We start from the raw sequence: 15061 nt of genomic DNA, 5'->3' as shown, positions 1-15061 counted from the left end.
ATATAAAAAATGGTTAGCCCTTTGATCCCCAAGGGTGACAAGCTTCTAATTTCTCCTACAATATATTCCCTGAATCACACACCATAAGCTTATGAGAATAAAGGAATTGATCACCAACGAAAGAAGCTCTTGATTGTTAAATAAATTCTCTTTGTCTGCATCTTGGGAAATGTATAGAGAACAGTATGGAGAATTTGTAGACTGATATTTGGATGTAAAGGGTGAAACTTGTGAGCAAAGGACTTGAGCTTATGTTATAGTGGTGTATACTGATCGGTAGTTTGTCATGCTGTAAGTGAGCTCAGGGTTTGAGAAGATGAATTTTGAACTGAAATTTCAGTTGTAATCTTAATTTTTTGGCCCTTGTTAAAACTCAAGATTTGATATATACCTAATGTTATTTATGAGTTTTGTATCCTTTCTCTTGGGCAATTTTAACCTCCACAAAACGTAAATAAACAGCAATGCTTGTGCTTTATTTAGGGTAAAACAAATAGCGAAGTATAAAAGCACAGGGGGACTGGGTTCAGTCTTTAAACTTTCCCTTGATGCAATGCAATACGAAGGAAACAAAATGGCGGTTGTAGTACGGTTCTCTAGGACCGGATTTCGATGCCCACTCTTCGTTCAAACGCCGAGGCTTTTTTCTGCCACTAGTCTATATTTACCCAGAAACAGTAGGTTTCTATCCTATGCCACAAGGAATCTTTCTCCTGAACACCAGAAAAGGAAAATCATGGTCGTTGGCCTAAGAGAAGGTACTGTGGAAACTGACGCTGAGACTTTAGAACTTTACTTTAAATCGTACGGCAAGATAGAGCACGCCAAAGTAGTCCGCGATCAACTAAGTGGAAAATCAAAAGGCTATGGGTTCGTGACATTTGACAGTCCAAAGGTTGCGGAGAAAGTTTTGTCCTCTACCAACCATCGTATCGACGGCAAAGACGTGAAAGTGCTCCTAGCAGTGAGATCTCTGAAAAAATCCCGCGAATTGCCAATTACGAAAGATATTCAATCAGAAGAACTGCAAGAAAGGAAAATATATGTATCTGCGCTCGAAACTGGTGATTACAGAACAACCGAGCAAGACTTGAAGGATTATTTTTCAACCTTTGGAGAAGTTGAAGATGCAATGATTGTTTTCCCGAAAAGTTATGGATTTGTAACATTCAAAAATCCAGAAACTGTCAAAGATGTGTTGTCGAACCCTTTGCATGTGATAAAAGGGTGGAAGATATATGTGGCAAGACCTTTTAAGATTAAAGACAAAACTGAGATTGCAAGGAAGAGAAAAAGGACTATTAATGTCTTTGATGTTTTCCCTGAAATATCTGATAATGACCTCATCAAGCATTTTTCAATTTTTGGGGAGGTGGAGCAGGTTCTTGGAAGGGATTCTGACAGCAACCAAAGCAGTCAATGCATGGTTGTGTTTAAGAGAGAAGATGCAGCTAAAATGGCTCTGAAGCAACAACTGCAGGTGATTGCATCTCGATTTAAAATCTATGTGAAACCACTGTCTGACAATAGGGAATCAAACAAAGTACTTCTACGTGGTGCTCCTGCAGATATCACCCTAGAAGCGTTGCAGCTTTATTTTGAACAGTTTGGAGACATTGTTCGAATGGACCTGACGTCAGATCATCATCGACCCACCCATGCTGATATCCATGGTGTGAAATATCGAATTAACACAGATTGGCCCACTGTTGAATTTACTGATGTAGGTGCTGTGGAGAAAGTTTTATTGCATGATCATGTGATCTGTGGCCAGAATGTCGATTTAAGGAGAGTTGATGAAAGGGCTTTGTCAACTGGTGCATTTAAACGGGAGACAGAGCGAAGCATGATGATTCTCATTGATGATCTAGATCGAAACTCCAGCAAGGAAGCTATCATTGATTATTTCACTAGTCAGTCCCTTATGGTCCAATCTGTGGTTTTCAGGATGGAGAGCAATGATTCTATGTCTTGTGTGGTGGGGTTTTGGAATTTGGATGATGTTGACGAAGTTGTCAATCAAGCATCTAAACAGGATGGTATTTTATTCATCAGTGGTAAGCCAGCATATGTAAGACGCCTTCACTGGGAGAGTACACAAGAAAACATGGAAAATGATAGACAAGGAGACTTGTTGAATAATTATTAGAGCAGCTTTCCATTAAAACTTTAAACCACAAGTGATCAGCCACTGATTTCTCCTTACAATATCACCCCAGAATCACACACTTTTAGTCAGTGCTAAAGGAAATTTACAGAAAAGTGTATTGAGAATATTTATACTGATGTTATTGTGTAAAGGGTTGTCAGTAGTAATGCGAAATATACAACCATGCTCTGTGATGCTCTAGAAAATGACGATAAAGAGAAAGATTAGCAACCTAAGTAGCTTTGATTGTTAAACAAATTCTCTTAGTCAGTGCTAAAGGGTGTTGAGAATATTGATACTGATGTTATGGTGTGAAAGGGTTGAGTCAGTACTTAAAATGCGTCATTATGCTCTACAATTGCTTTGGAAAATGAGAATAGAGATGAGATTGGCAACCTGCTTGTGAAAGTAAATTTTTTACCAATAAACACCTCCATATTAAACGATAAAGTACATGTATCCTGCTATTTTTCTATTTTCTCTCTTTTTCCATTAATTGCCATTCAACAATGTTGTCAAATCTCACTTGTAACTTAGTCTTGATTCATTAAATAGTTTATCATGATAATAATAATGTTGATGGTTAAGACTTGTAACATGATTGTAGTAATTCTTTGGGTGTGGTACTGAGGAGAACAGTTTTTTTTTTTTTTACAAGGGTCTCTATATTTTCCAATGTGAAGTCAAGGGAAAAACACAGCTAAGATTATCCCAAGGAAAGAAACATAGTGTGATTTTCTCCTCACAGTATTTATACATTGTCAAGCAGGGAAGTGATGAGAAGTGAGACAAACATCAGATGAAATAGTTGTTTAATTTAGCTTCACTCTCTAATTTATCAGACTGTGAACAGAATTGAGCCTGAAACTTGGAAGTAAGAGCATGAAAGTATCTGCTTAATGTTGTTAGGGGTGCAATTGCAACAAACCCCAGATAGACTACTAGATTCTCCTTGAAGATTGCCTTGTATTGCCTTGTGTAACTTAGGAGAAGTTGGTGTTTTATCAACTGTTACCTCCATGCTCTGCCCAATGGGTAACTAAAATCAGAAATGTTAAAACCAAGATGACATTTAAATACCATTTAAAACAAATATATATTTTTTAATTGCTGGACTTCAAATTAGAATTAAACCCTTAACCCTGTACTCCCTAACATCAGTACAGATATTCTCCATACTACTCTCTAGACATTTCCAAGGGGTCTGATAAGGAGAATTTGTTCAACAATCAAGAGCTTCTTTAGTTGGTGATCAGTTTCTTTATTCTCATGACCTTAATGTTTGATTCAAGACTGATATTGTAAGGAGAAATTAGATGCTGGACACTCTTAGGGGTTAAATGGTTAACAACCATAAGTTCTGATTGCTTAAAAGGAAAATGAAGCTTACAATCTACATTTAATACTTAACCCTTCAACTCCCAAATGAAATTTTTCATTCTCCTTACTGTCAACCATGCAATTCTTATAACATTAGTTCAGAGAATTTAGTATTGGATCAACTAACTATCCCCAAATTGATATTTTTCTTTATTCTCATCACTTAGCTGGTTGATATTGTATTGATATTGTGAGGAGAAATTCTGTCTTGGTCACCCATGGGAGTTTAAGTGTTAAAATCAATAAAGAAAAGAAATTACAATGGAATGAATAAATGAATAAATAAATAAATTAATGAATAAATTAATCCCGTGTAGCGTCACAAAAGGAGAACAATGCATTTCAGAGATTATTAAAACATGGTTAAAATAGAGCTTTTATTTGGTGTGGTGAATTCTCCTTTGATCCTTACACTTCCAAGCGTGATTAACATGTAACTTCTCCCTATAATATCCATACATTATCCAGCAAACAGGTAATGAGAAGACTCAATCTCATCAGGTACAAGTGGCTAATCTTGATCTAACACCATATTCTCGTAACTTATTTACTAGGAATTGTGTAGCAGCTAAAGGAGAGAATTAACAATCAGCTCTTGAGGGTTTAAGGGTCAATGAAGCTGTGGCCAGTCTTCCAAATTCTCTCATTTGTCAACAATGTGGCTTATTGCTGCACAGAAACTTCTCTATCAACATGCACCACCCAGCAAATGTGCAATTTTTATAAGGTAAAACTAATTAAAAACACAGTAAGCAGTAAAATGTTAAAAATGCTTTAAATTTTTGTTGCGGTTAATAACAATGCCAAAACTTCACTTGCTAAATAATTTGTATTATTAAGACAAAGAAAATTCTTAGAATGGTTGAGGCAGTTTAAGTCAGTACCCAAACCAAGTGGGCCATCTAGCAGGTCCTTATACTACTCCCCCCTGGATGGGATGCCCTCCATCACAAGGTTACCCCCCTCCCCTAAAATTTCATTAGGCTTCCCTGAAAATTTGCCTGTACTCATTTATACTCCTGGTTGGAGAGAGTACAGTGTTTTGCCCAGGAACACAACACTCTGACCTGACCAGATCTCCAAGCTGCATCTCTGGACTTGGAGTCAAGGGCACTAACCAATAGGTCCCCACATCTCACTAAGGATGGTGGGCCATGAAATTTTGCCTCACAATCTTCTGGTTTGACCAGTTATCTTAATTACGTATGGACCTTTGAGGTCAATTCTAGCAAAAACAACATCCATATAAAATGCTCCCTATAATTTATGGCAATTTAAAAACTCATCTAATTTGTAATTTAAAATTCGTCTGGTTTGCGCCATTCAGGTTGTTCAGCCTGTGTTACAGTGTCACCTGCTGTAGATTCAACAGCTTCTAATGCTTCCTTTGTGTCCAGATGAACCCGCCTCAGGCGATTTATAAGATCTTCATCATCCTCAATTGCTGGCTTGAAATCACATCCTCTGTAGCCTTTTGAATCTTTGCAGAATTTTATGAACCTGTTGAAAGTATAGAGAAACACTTTCTATTGAGTAACAAAGAAGCCACACAGTTTTGAAAATGAACAAACCATAACCTTTTAACCCCTAAGAGTGATTGGCATCCAACATCTCCTTACAATATCACCCCTGAATCAAACATGGAGGTCGTGAGAATAAAAGGAATGATCATTAACTAGCAAAGCTCTTGATTGTTAAACAAATTCTCCTTGTCAGCACCTCAGGAAGTGTATGGAGAACAGTATGGAGAATTTGTATACTGACAGTGGGGTGTAATGGGTTCAGCTCAGGAAATCTTAGAGCAAATTCTCCCAACTGATGAAAATAACATCCATTGTAAACTACTTTTGAGGAGTTGGAGTTACAATTTACACAATATCCCTAGCAATTACAATCAAAATCAAACTGTTTAAATATTATGGAACCTTGAAGCTATGTTCACTTGTCTAGTAGTGTACAAAAACTGAAATATAGCTCTATTGTTTTAAAACCCTTAAACTCCCATGAGTGACCAAGACAAAATTTCTCATTACAATATCTGAACAATCAGAACCAACAAGTGTTGAGAATAAAGAAAAATATCAATAGCAAGATAAGTACTTGATCTAACACCAAATTCTCCAAAGTATCATAAAAACAATAAAATGACAGACAATAAGGAGGATTATTAGTGAGATCTTGGGAGTGAAAGGGTTAACTGACTGATTTCCAGTAATAAAAAACATTGTGCCTTAAATTATCATAAAACACTTGTAAAGAAGTCTATTTTGATTACCTATTCCAGTGCCGGTCTTTGCTGAGAACATGAGGATTTCCGACCACAATCAGTAAAGCTTGGGCTCTTGTGATTGCAACATTAAACCGCTACAAAAAGTTTAAGAGGAAACATCTTCCAATTATCATTGATAAAAAATTTTCCTTGCTAAGAATTAAACAACGACAGCTGGTGCTATCAAATCATTTTAAAATGCAGTTTTATTGTTTCCTTTACGAGTACACAAACCTTTGGATTCTTCAAGAAACCCAGTTTGAACTGCGCATCAAGCTGAAGATATTCGTGGCTGCTCCGTACAGTGGATATGATTATCACTCTCCTTTCTTGTCCTTGGAATTCTTCAACAGAACCAACCTTCACATCTGTGATGTTAGCCTTGTCAAGCAAAGTCCTTATTTTCTGAACCTAAAATTGAGTAACATGCAGATGTAAATTTGTATCATCTAAAAATTTGCTCTTGTCTATTATAATCGGTATTTCACACCTTTTTTACCGTTGCAACCAAAGGCAGGGTGATTGTTTCAAATTTAAAGTATCTAGGAGCCATCTCGGTCTACAACTTTTTCACTTGATTAGGAGTCATTTTTCAATTTGCATTATGTACAGTTACACGATATTGATTACATGTGTTTTCATTATTTTCCTGATCAAGTATTAACATTTTGTCATGACCTGTAAAATGCTTTCTGTTGAGTGCCACGCTTAAGTTCCAAAAAATGTAAAGAAAATTTTAAAAATTATCTTCTGTCTGGTTTTCTTACAACAGCTTAAAACTTAAATTTAAGCTCTCCACTGCCTGAAGAACTGTGCATACAACTTAAGTACAATATTTTGTTAAACTGGTAGGTGATGGGAACAGACTAAGGAAGCTTCAGCTTTAGGGAATTTCCTTGTTAAAACCTTACTTCTAAATCAGTCTATTAACCCAATATGCTCTTATACCAGTCTGCATATTGTAATTCCACTTCTTTATACATATACATTTATCTTGGTGCTGACAAGGAGAAATTATTTAATGATCAAGACCTTCTTTAGTCAGTGATCATTTCCTTTCCTCTAACCTTACAGACTGATTCCCCATAGATGGTGTGAGGAGAAATTAGATCCTAATCACCCTTAGGTGTAAAAGGATTGATGTTCACACATATTAAGGAAAGATAAAGCAGAGATGACTTTGAATAATGTAAAACTATTTAAAATTGGATTTTAGGTGTGTAAGAGTTAACTAAGATTATTCATACCTGTTTTCTGTAAGGTGAAATGATGCCAATCTCTGAGGTAAGCACTTTGATTCCTCTAGTATCCTTCAAGTCTTTGACATACTGCACAACTACAGCTGCCTCCTCAGGGTTGAAGAATGATGGGCTTTTTTCCTCTCGCATATCTCGTCCCCGGATTCCTTCAAAAACAATTGGAAATCCCTTGCAAGGAAGACGACTCCAGTTGCACAAAGATTCTCTTGTTAGCTTGTCTGCACAGGATTCTAGTTCATCATCATAAAACATCTCATTTGGTAGCTGTGGAAATGAAAGTGCCATGGAAAAACAGATCAGTTCTATATTAGCTAAAATTTGATAAAATCGTCAATTCTTCCAAGCTGATTTCACTTTGACGAATTTGACTAAAATTTTCCAAAATTATCAAATCCATGAAAATTTACTCTGTTTCATAAAATTTTGTCAAATCTGCCATTTTCGTCATTGCATGCATTTCTGGACATAAGTGGAGATACCTCCAAGATAGACGGATGTGATCTGTAGTTCTTCAATAACTTTGTGATAATCAGTGGGTTGTAGTCTCCCAATTCATCCTCTTCATCTTGTGGTATTCGTCCATAGAAAGGCAACTTTGTCATCATCCATTCCAAAAGAGATATACCAAGACCATACTGAAAAAATTCATTTCAATTAATCAAATGCGAAATAGTGAAAACATTATAAATGAATCCTGCACTATCTCAGTCTGCAAGTTCTCATGATTTATTCTACCTTAATGGCTACTGGAGATCGAAGGACTGGACCAAGCTGTTGAGGGTCTCCTGCTAGGACTAGCTGTCCCCCTCCTGGAGTTTCTGTGCTAAACATTCCTGCCAGGGGCACCAAGCATTCAGGCTGCAGGGAGTGGCCTGCTTCATCAATGAACACATGGGTAAAATGATGGTTGGGAACCTCAGCAGAAACTAACCTTAAAAGAAAAAACAAACAAACAATCTTCAAGAGAGGAAAATCAACTGTAATCGTAGTATTGATTTGGAAATTTTAATGAGTGAATGATATTCCTTGTGTCACTTGTATTTCATGTGGTTTTTAAAATGATTTTAAGTTGAGTGAGGAATGACAGAAGTTTGGCAACCAAGTTTGAAGGTTAAAATTGTGTTGTTGTCACAATGAACTGGCTCTGTCTCTGTTTCACATTTGATGGCACCTGATGCACAGTATTCTTGAAATTCTGTCACTATTGGAAATAAGAAAGGTTGCCTGCAACAACTCTGTTATTTTATAGTCAAAACCCTGTCACCAAACTTTCAATGCACCTCAATCAACCAATGATCATTATAATAGTGATCATAACAACCTTCCTGCTGTAATCAGAGTGCACACCACAAGACGCTTGTCCATGATCTCCTCTTTACATGGGAAAAAGAAATCCCCTCCTGAAGTAAGACAGCAAACATCCTGCAAATAAGAGGTGTAATTACCATTAACCTTTAACACCCTAACATCAGTATGCATCTTCCCCATACTATTATCTATACATTTCCTAAGGTGCTGATAAGGAGAATTTGTTTAACGATCTAAAGGTTATTTAGTTATAGTCTCCTTTGCAGCCTTAAAGTTTGATCTCTCTGCAAAGAAGTCTTTTTTAGCTGGTGATCATTTCCTTTATTCTCATGACCTTAATGTTTTGATTCAGGGGTGATATTGTAAGGAGAAATTAGATGCTAATAGTCGCTCTTAATTTTTGCCTGAACGTGATTTATATACCTTACCTTAATATCTTTTGGCAGTGATAGAAGTGACCTTCCAAAGGCATTCAGCCGAATGGCCTTTGACCTTGGGATAACTGTGTGCTCCATAACCCTCTGTAAGAGCAGATCTGCTGCACTGTTGGATGGAGCACAGGCAAGAATGCAGCTCTCGGGAAACAACTTCAATACCTAAAAAGTGTATCAAACATCTATATTCAGACTTGATTTATAAACAAATGTCAATTATTGGTATCATATATAGCTGCATTAAATATTATCATCAGTGAACTGAGGAGTGATTTAATACCAATAGACAAAGAGATAGATTTCATAACAAGGAAATTTTGGCCAGCATATTACATATAATTATTTCAATTTATCAATGACCCTTAAAGCCAGAAATCACCCAAGTCAAATTAATACACCTGGGCTGCCTGTGACCAAACCTGTTTGATGGCTTCTACTATTGTCACAGTCTTTCCAGTTCCTGGAGGTCCAAAAACCAAATATGGAACTGGTCTTGATGTCCCAGCAACTATATTCCTCACAGCCTGTTCCTGTTCTTTGTTTTTTTGAAGCTTTCCATCAAAAAATCTAGAAGCATAAAAATATGTACTTACTACATGAGTGACCAAGACAGAATTTTTCCTTACAATATCAATGTAAATTAACCAGTAAAACATCAATTTGGGGATAATTAGTTGATCCAATACCAAATTCTCTGAACTAACATTATAAGAATTGTATGGTTGACAGTAAGGAGAATTACAAATTTGATCTAGGAGCTAAAGGGTCAAAGGCAGAATTGGAAACAAGATGATTGGTTTAAATTTTAATTCCCAAAAGAGGTCACCAAGCTCAAGGGGGGTCAACTGTGTCAAACAGAAGGTACTCACCAGATCATCATGTCAACTTCCATGCCATTTTTTACCAAAAAAGGGCTCACAAAGGGGGGTGTCATGGGCACCTCCCTTATGCCTAACTAAGTCCTCCATCTTTAAGAGAACACTTACCTAAAATCTAGCTCACTTCCTTTCAAGAGGGGATCTAAATGTGTGCCAACTGCTAAATTTAAAGAAGCAACTGGTGTTCTTTCTTCAATCATTTGGAGACTAATTTCTAGAGCTCTATGCATCAGTTTTAAAGGTGTCCTGTTAAATGTGAATCGTACATTCACTTTCATTCCCTTGATGTATCTCTTATGGAATCTAAAATGAAAGAAAAACTTAATAAGTTCAGCAGACAGAGGTAAAAATCTGCATTCAGTGATCAGATAACCATTAATTGATCTCTTCATCTATAAATTAGTAAGTTGGTAAGTCAGTGGATTAAGTGAGTCTTTCAGTAAGTCAGCTAATAGGCAAGTCAGTGGATCAGTCATTTACTTCGTCAGTAGGTCTGTGAGTAAGTCTGCCAGTTGATAGGTAAGTCAGTATGTCAGTCATTTACTTCATCAGTAGGTCAGTCACTGAGTCAGCAAGTATACAGGTCAGTCAGCCAGTTGATAAGTAAGTCAGGAATAAGTCAGTCATAAACTCAGTCAGTAAGTCAGTCACTGAGTCAGTAAGTCTGTGAGTCTATCAGCCTGTTGAAAGCTGAAGCAGTAAGTCTGTGAGTCAGTCAGCTGGTTGATAGCTGAGTCAGTAAGTCAGTCAGTTACTCATTCAGTTGGTCAGTTGATGATTCAGCCAGTAAGTGGGCAAGAGATTGGAAGAGTGAGTGAGTGAGTGAGTTAATGGGTGAGTCAGTCTGTTGGTTGGTTAGCCAGTCATCAAGTAACTCTGTCAGTCAGTTTAACTTTTAAAACGATCTGTTGCTCCATTTTCCTGCCTAGTATTTGCTAATCATAGCTGCGACTGTACACATATTTGAACAGTTACTTGAAATAACAATTAACTCACTTGGGAGAAAACTTTAAATGCACATCATTTAAGCCCAAGATGTGAACAAATCCTTGATACTCTTCTTTTTCTGGCTGCCCTTTGCTGTCTTTGATCCTCACCAAGATCTGGTCACCCCTTACAACTGATGGTCGATTCTCTGCAAGTCCAGGTACCTGAGAAAAAAAAACACCATCAACACAAAATAATCACTGCCTGTGGTCTATATTGCCTAAGTTTAACTTAGTCTAAGTCATATTGTGTTATGATGTTTTATCAAAATGCTGTAACACTACATGTATAATTAGTAATTATTATAGCGGAGCTCGCAGAGCACAGCCCCATAATTATACAAAATAGTAGTAACCCATCAAGCTGGAAAAAATTTGGATGTACGACCATACGACTGTACAACCGTACAAGGTGCATCTTTTAACATGTGTGGTCAACTGTACTGCGGGCACACCAATGCCATGGCTTTGTTCAGTAGTCCAGTGGTCAGTGCACTGGGCTCCAAGTCAGACTACCCGGGTTCTAGTCCTGGCCAGGGCAAGGTGTTGTGCACTTGAGACATGTGGGTAAAAAAAAATGTGTGCTCTGTTTTTAGGCTTGGCTAAATCTATATATTACTACCTTTAGGACAAGAAACCCTCCTTGAGTTGATTGGTTGAGAAACACATCCTCCATGTCATAGTGACGAATGTCAACTTCCATTTGAAGTTCTTCAATGTAAAGAAGTGAAGCAAACTTTTGAGAATATTCTCGCAGTTGTGGTCCAACTTCAAGCTCCAAGAGGTTTGATAATTCTTCCCCAGGTTTGCCTTGATTTAATCCCAGACGCAATTGAAAGGGGATGTGGTAGTCTTTGAGAGGAGTGGCAAACCGCAGTTTATTGTCAGGTCTGTGTTTAAGATGAAGATCAAGATAGATTTATTTTATGTTAGTACTGGATTTTATTGTGATCAATTCTGTGATTGGTGGATTTAGCTGAATGGACTTTGTATGATTGGCTGCTTCAACTGTCTGATTATTCTCTACAGAATGATAAGTGAAAAGGAAGCTAGTAATGCACCAATCACATTTTTGGAAATTGTAATGGTTATAATAAGTACTCTAATAAGACACTGTTGGTACCATGCTTGTTATTAGACAGTTTACATGCAAAAGGACAGTTCATGCATCTAATTCATGCTTGAGTGACTGGATGGTAGAGAATCATCGATTGTGTCCTGTTCAAAAGATTAGTGGTTATAACCCACTAATAGAGAGTTCGGCAGAAGGGTTTTAAAGAAGCTCAAATTTCCTTTTAGTTTTTTTTTTGACAATTTTTTTATTTTTTTTCCAAATTATTTACTAACTTTGCATTGTCCAATTCTGTCTGTAGTCACAATTGTCTTACTAGTGTTTAACAAATGAGGCTTTGAACTTGCAATGGTACAATTTTTTTATATCACTCATTAAATGAAAACATTATTTGCAACCCTGCACAAGTTTCTTTGCCTGTGGGAAAGTACTGTATGAGGCCTTGAGCAACGCAAGCCATTAAAAGGTCTACCAAAGGGCCGAGCACTGAGAATGAGTGCCTGACCCCCAATAAGCCTCTCCCTGATTCATCCAACTGCGCTATAAATTGGTCATTTTATAGTTGGGTACCTAGTTGCCAAGCCTTTGATTTAGAGTGAGGCTGAGGTTGACCATGTTGTGATAGAGATCAGTATCTAGTAAGCATGATAAAAAAAAGTAATTTACATTTGAAATGCAGCAAGGTTTGTATCATAACAAGGTCACACTTAGCTTCACCCCTGTTCAAAGGCTTGGCAACTAAGCGTGCAACTGTAAAATGGACTATTCTCAGACTGATAATTTTTTCTTTTTGCCAACATACCGTGGAGGAGGTATTCCACCTATGATTTGAACTTTGGGATCCACCACTCTTGCTACAGCCTTGGGATGCCGATACTTGTTTACAGGAAGGATGCTCTTGACATCCTCATTAGTTCCTTGTCCAGTTAAGAACCGTGCTATGTGATATGTTTGAGGTGTATCCCCTTCCTCTTCAAATTCAAACACAATCAGCTGCTTAAATTCTCCTAAACGGCTTGGTTTAAAAAGTGCTGATATCTTGTAAGATTTCCCAGCAGGCAGTTTGATGACTTTATTGACTTTTCCAGCAACTGTGACACTGTGTTTATCTGAGAGCATAAAATCACTCACAGATTCCAAGGCGACAAATCGCTTCAGTTTAACGGCATTGGTTCCTGCATTGTTCACAGTAATTTCTGTGATTTGTGCACTATCTGTCAAATGCATTTGGCCAAAGTCTATCACACCATGTTCCCTGTCCAAATCGGAACAAACTCTTACTCCATTTTTGTCTTGGACGAATGATTCTCTGCATAGAGAACAATATGAAGAAACTCTTAGATTGTTGAGCCTTCCATTCTAAAAAACTGATGAACATATATTTTCTCCCTTTAATATCCATACATTATCCAGCAAACGGGTAATGGGAATACTCAAGCTTATCAGGTGGAAATTTTTTATCTTGATCTCACACCAAATTCCTTCAACTAATTTACAGGGAAACATGTAGCAGCTAGAGGGGAGAATTAACAGGGTTTAATGAGTGTTACTTAATATGTACAGCATTAAACAACTGAGTGTATTTTGTCTGTTCAGTAGTAGATCGCAGATAATGTCAAAGTAGCATCAGAAAAAAATAAGTGGTCATTGATTTTCATACCATACCGTGAAAGACAGAATTTCTCTTTATTATATCTATGCAAAATCATGCAGACAAGTAATGAGAATTGAGAAAAATATCAATTATGGGATTATTAATTGATCCAATACCAGATTCTCCAAACTAACATATAAGAATCATTTGGCAGAAAGAAAAAAGAATTATTAATGAGATCTTGGGAGTTAGAGGGTTAACTGTGCAGACCCATAGTGGTATAGAATTGATTTATGGTAAAAAAAAAAAAAAAAAAAAAAATGCTGCCAATGGTGACATCATCTATGTGTCTGTCCTTGAATAGAGCATGATGGCCAACCAATCTAAATACAGATTATAATTCCACATTCCATGTAAAACACTACTTATACTCAGGACTACTCTCACTCAGAGCACACAGTCAGAGGTAACATCAGCAACCTGACTTACTTGTGTTTGAGAAATAACTTTTTTAACTCCATCACAGGATCACCATCATCATGTTCTGTAAGCTTTTCCTTCTCTGTTTCATCAATGTCCTTCTCATGATCTTCTCCCTTCGCTTTGGACGCATTTTTTTGCTTGCGCTGCACAAAAGACTGGTCAACAGCCAGGACCAGACGTCGGCCCTTGCGTTCAAAGTATAACAATGTGTCAGAACCATCTTTACTCTTGACTAATTTCTTCATCCGTTTCAGCTGAAATAGAATGGTGGAGAAAGACACTGTAGGTGACGAACGATCCAATGTTTTCTTGAACTGATCATAGTACACTTGTCTGAGCTCCAGTTTTGTTGATGGCCTGAGACGCTCTGTTGACAAGAACTTCCAAAACTGTTTTGTGACATTCTTTTTATATTCATTTCCTGCTTGAGGCATTTTTGTTTAATAATTCCTGTTCAAGATAAAAAAAAGGGTTTAGAGAGAGACCCAGTTTAAAATCTTTCAACCCCTAAGACTGACTAACATCTAATTTCTCTTTATCATATCACCCCTGAATAAAACATTATGGTCACAATAATAAAGGAGTAATAAAGTAGTGCAAATCTCGGCAAGATTTTCGCACAACTCCATCATCAATTATACATACATTTCTAGCAAAGGAAACTATGGCAAAAACAATAAATTGCCTTTGGGACTATGGCTTTGTTTTGGAATATTCTGAGGCTATTCGGAATCTTTTTAGGCCGGCATATATATCCGGTTTACTTGAGATCCATCCATCATCTGATCCAAAGTCGGATAAAAAAATATATATATTTATATATCCATCTCGTCTGTTAGATTGATTGGAGTAAACTGCACACATCAAGGTTCTAATTCGCATATATATAGAAAACATATAGCTTTGTGAAAATAATATGCTTAGAGCACTATGCGGAAGTATAATAACGCAGAAAAGAACATTACCTTAAACAAGGCTTTCCCTACCTTTTAGAGTGATCGATAAAATCCGAATTCCAACTTTTAAAGACGATTAAATTCGTAGGCGATTAATTCGATCGCTTTCTCATAAACGTTGAAACATCATAAATAGAATAAATAAATATAGAAGAAATTTCTTTTTGAGAAAATTTACAAAGAGAAAATCAAGATTGGCTGAATTAAATTGCGTTTATAAAATTATCAGGAAAACAACTGGCGGGCGCCATATTGAATTCCCGGGATCCGGAAGTTGACAGTGCATCGAGGCT

At 36.9% G+C, this 15061-nt stretch overlaps 2 protein-coding genes across 2 annotated transcripts; one reads left to right on the top strand and one right to left on the bottom strand.

The window, feature by feature from the left end:
• The first annotated feature begins 538 nt into the window (after positions 1-538).
• On the top strand, positions 539-3239 carry LOC113664352 (uncharacterized). Its single transcript, XM_027179947.2, has one exon. The coding sequence runs from the start codon at positions 554-556 to the stop codon at positions 2147-2149; it is 1596 nt and encodes a 531-aa protein (XP_027035748.2). The 5' UTR covers positions 539-553; the 3' UTR covers positions 2150-3239.
• A 653-nt stretch (positions 3240-3892) lies between these two features.
• LOC113664350 (RNA helicase MOV-10) lies at positions 3893-15038 on the bottom strand. Its single transcript, XM_027179945.2, has 15 exons — positions 14799-15038; positions 13819-14262; positions 12538-13044; positions 11286-11553; positions 10674-10828; positions 9786-9980; positions 9219-9366; positions 8794-8961; positions 8379-8479; positions 7793-7988; positions 7537-7692; positions 7046-7321; positions 6033-6209; positions 5805-5893; positions 3893-5029 (listed from the first exon to the last, which is right to left on the bottom strand). The coding sequence occupies exons 2-15, from the start codon at positions 14244-14246 to the stop codon at positions 4828-4830; spliced, it is 3066 nt and encodes a 1021-aa protein (XP_027035746.2). The 5' UTR covers positions 14247-14262; positions 14799-15038; the 3' UTR covers positions 3893-4827.
• Positions 15039-15061: the final 23 nt, after the last annotated feature.

The sequence above is a fragment of the Pocillopora damicornis genome, chromosome 5 (genome assembly GCF_964200805.1).
Source record: "Pocillopora damicornis chromosome 5, jaPocDami1.2, whole genome shotgun sequence".
In the NCBI taxonomy this organism is placed as follows: Eukaryota; Metazoa; Cnidaria; class Anthozoa; order Scleractinia; family Pocilloporidae; genus Pocillopora; species Pocillopora damicornis.
This window is presented reverse-complemented; position numbering and strand designations above follow the sequence as displayed.

What these genes read in the sequence shown, in the direction of transcription:
- LOC113664352 (XM_027179947.2), top strand. Translation starts at nt 554, where the DNA reads ATGCAATACGAAGGAAACAAAATGGCGGTTGTAGTACGGTTCTCTAGG.
- LOC113664350 (XM_027179945.2), bottom strand. Translation starts at nt 14,246, where the DNA reads ATGCCTCAAGCAGGAAATGAATATAAAAAGAATGTCACAAAACAGTTT. An exon ending in GAGGGTTTCTTGTCCTAAAG is followed by an intron (nt 10,829 to 11,285) that starts GTAGTAATATAT and finishes TTTTTTTCTCAG; the next exon opens with GTACCTGGACTTGCAGAGAA. An exon ending in TAGTAGAAGCCATCAAACAG is followed by an intron (nt 8,962 to 9,218) that starts GTTTGGTCACAG and finishes TACACTTTTTAG; the next exon opens with GTATTGAAGTTGTTTCCCGA.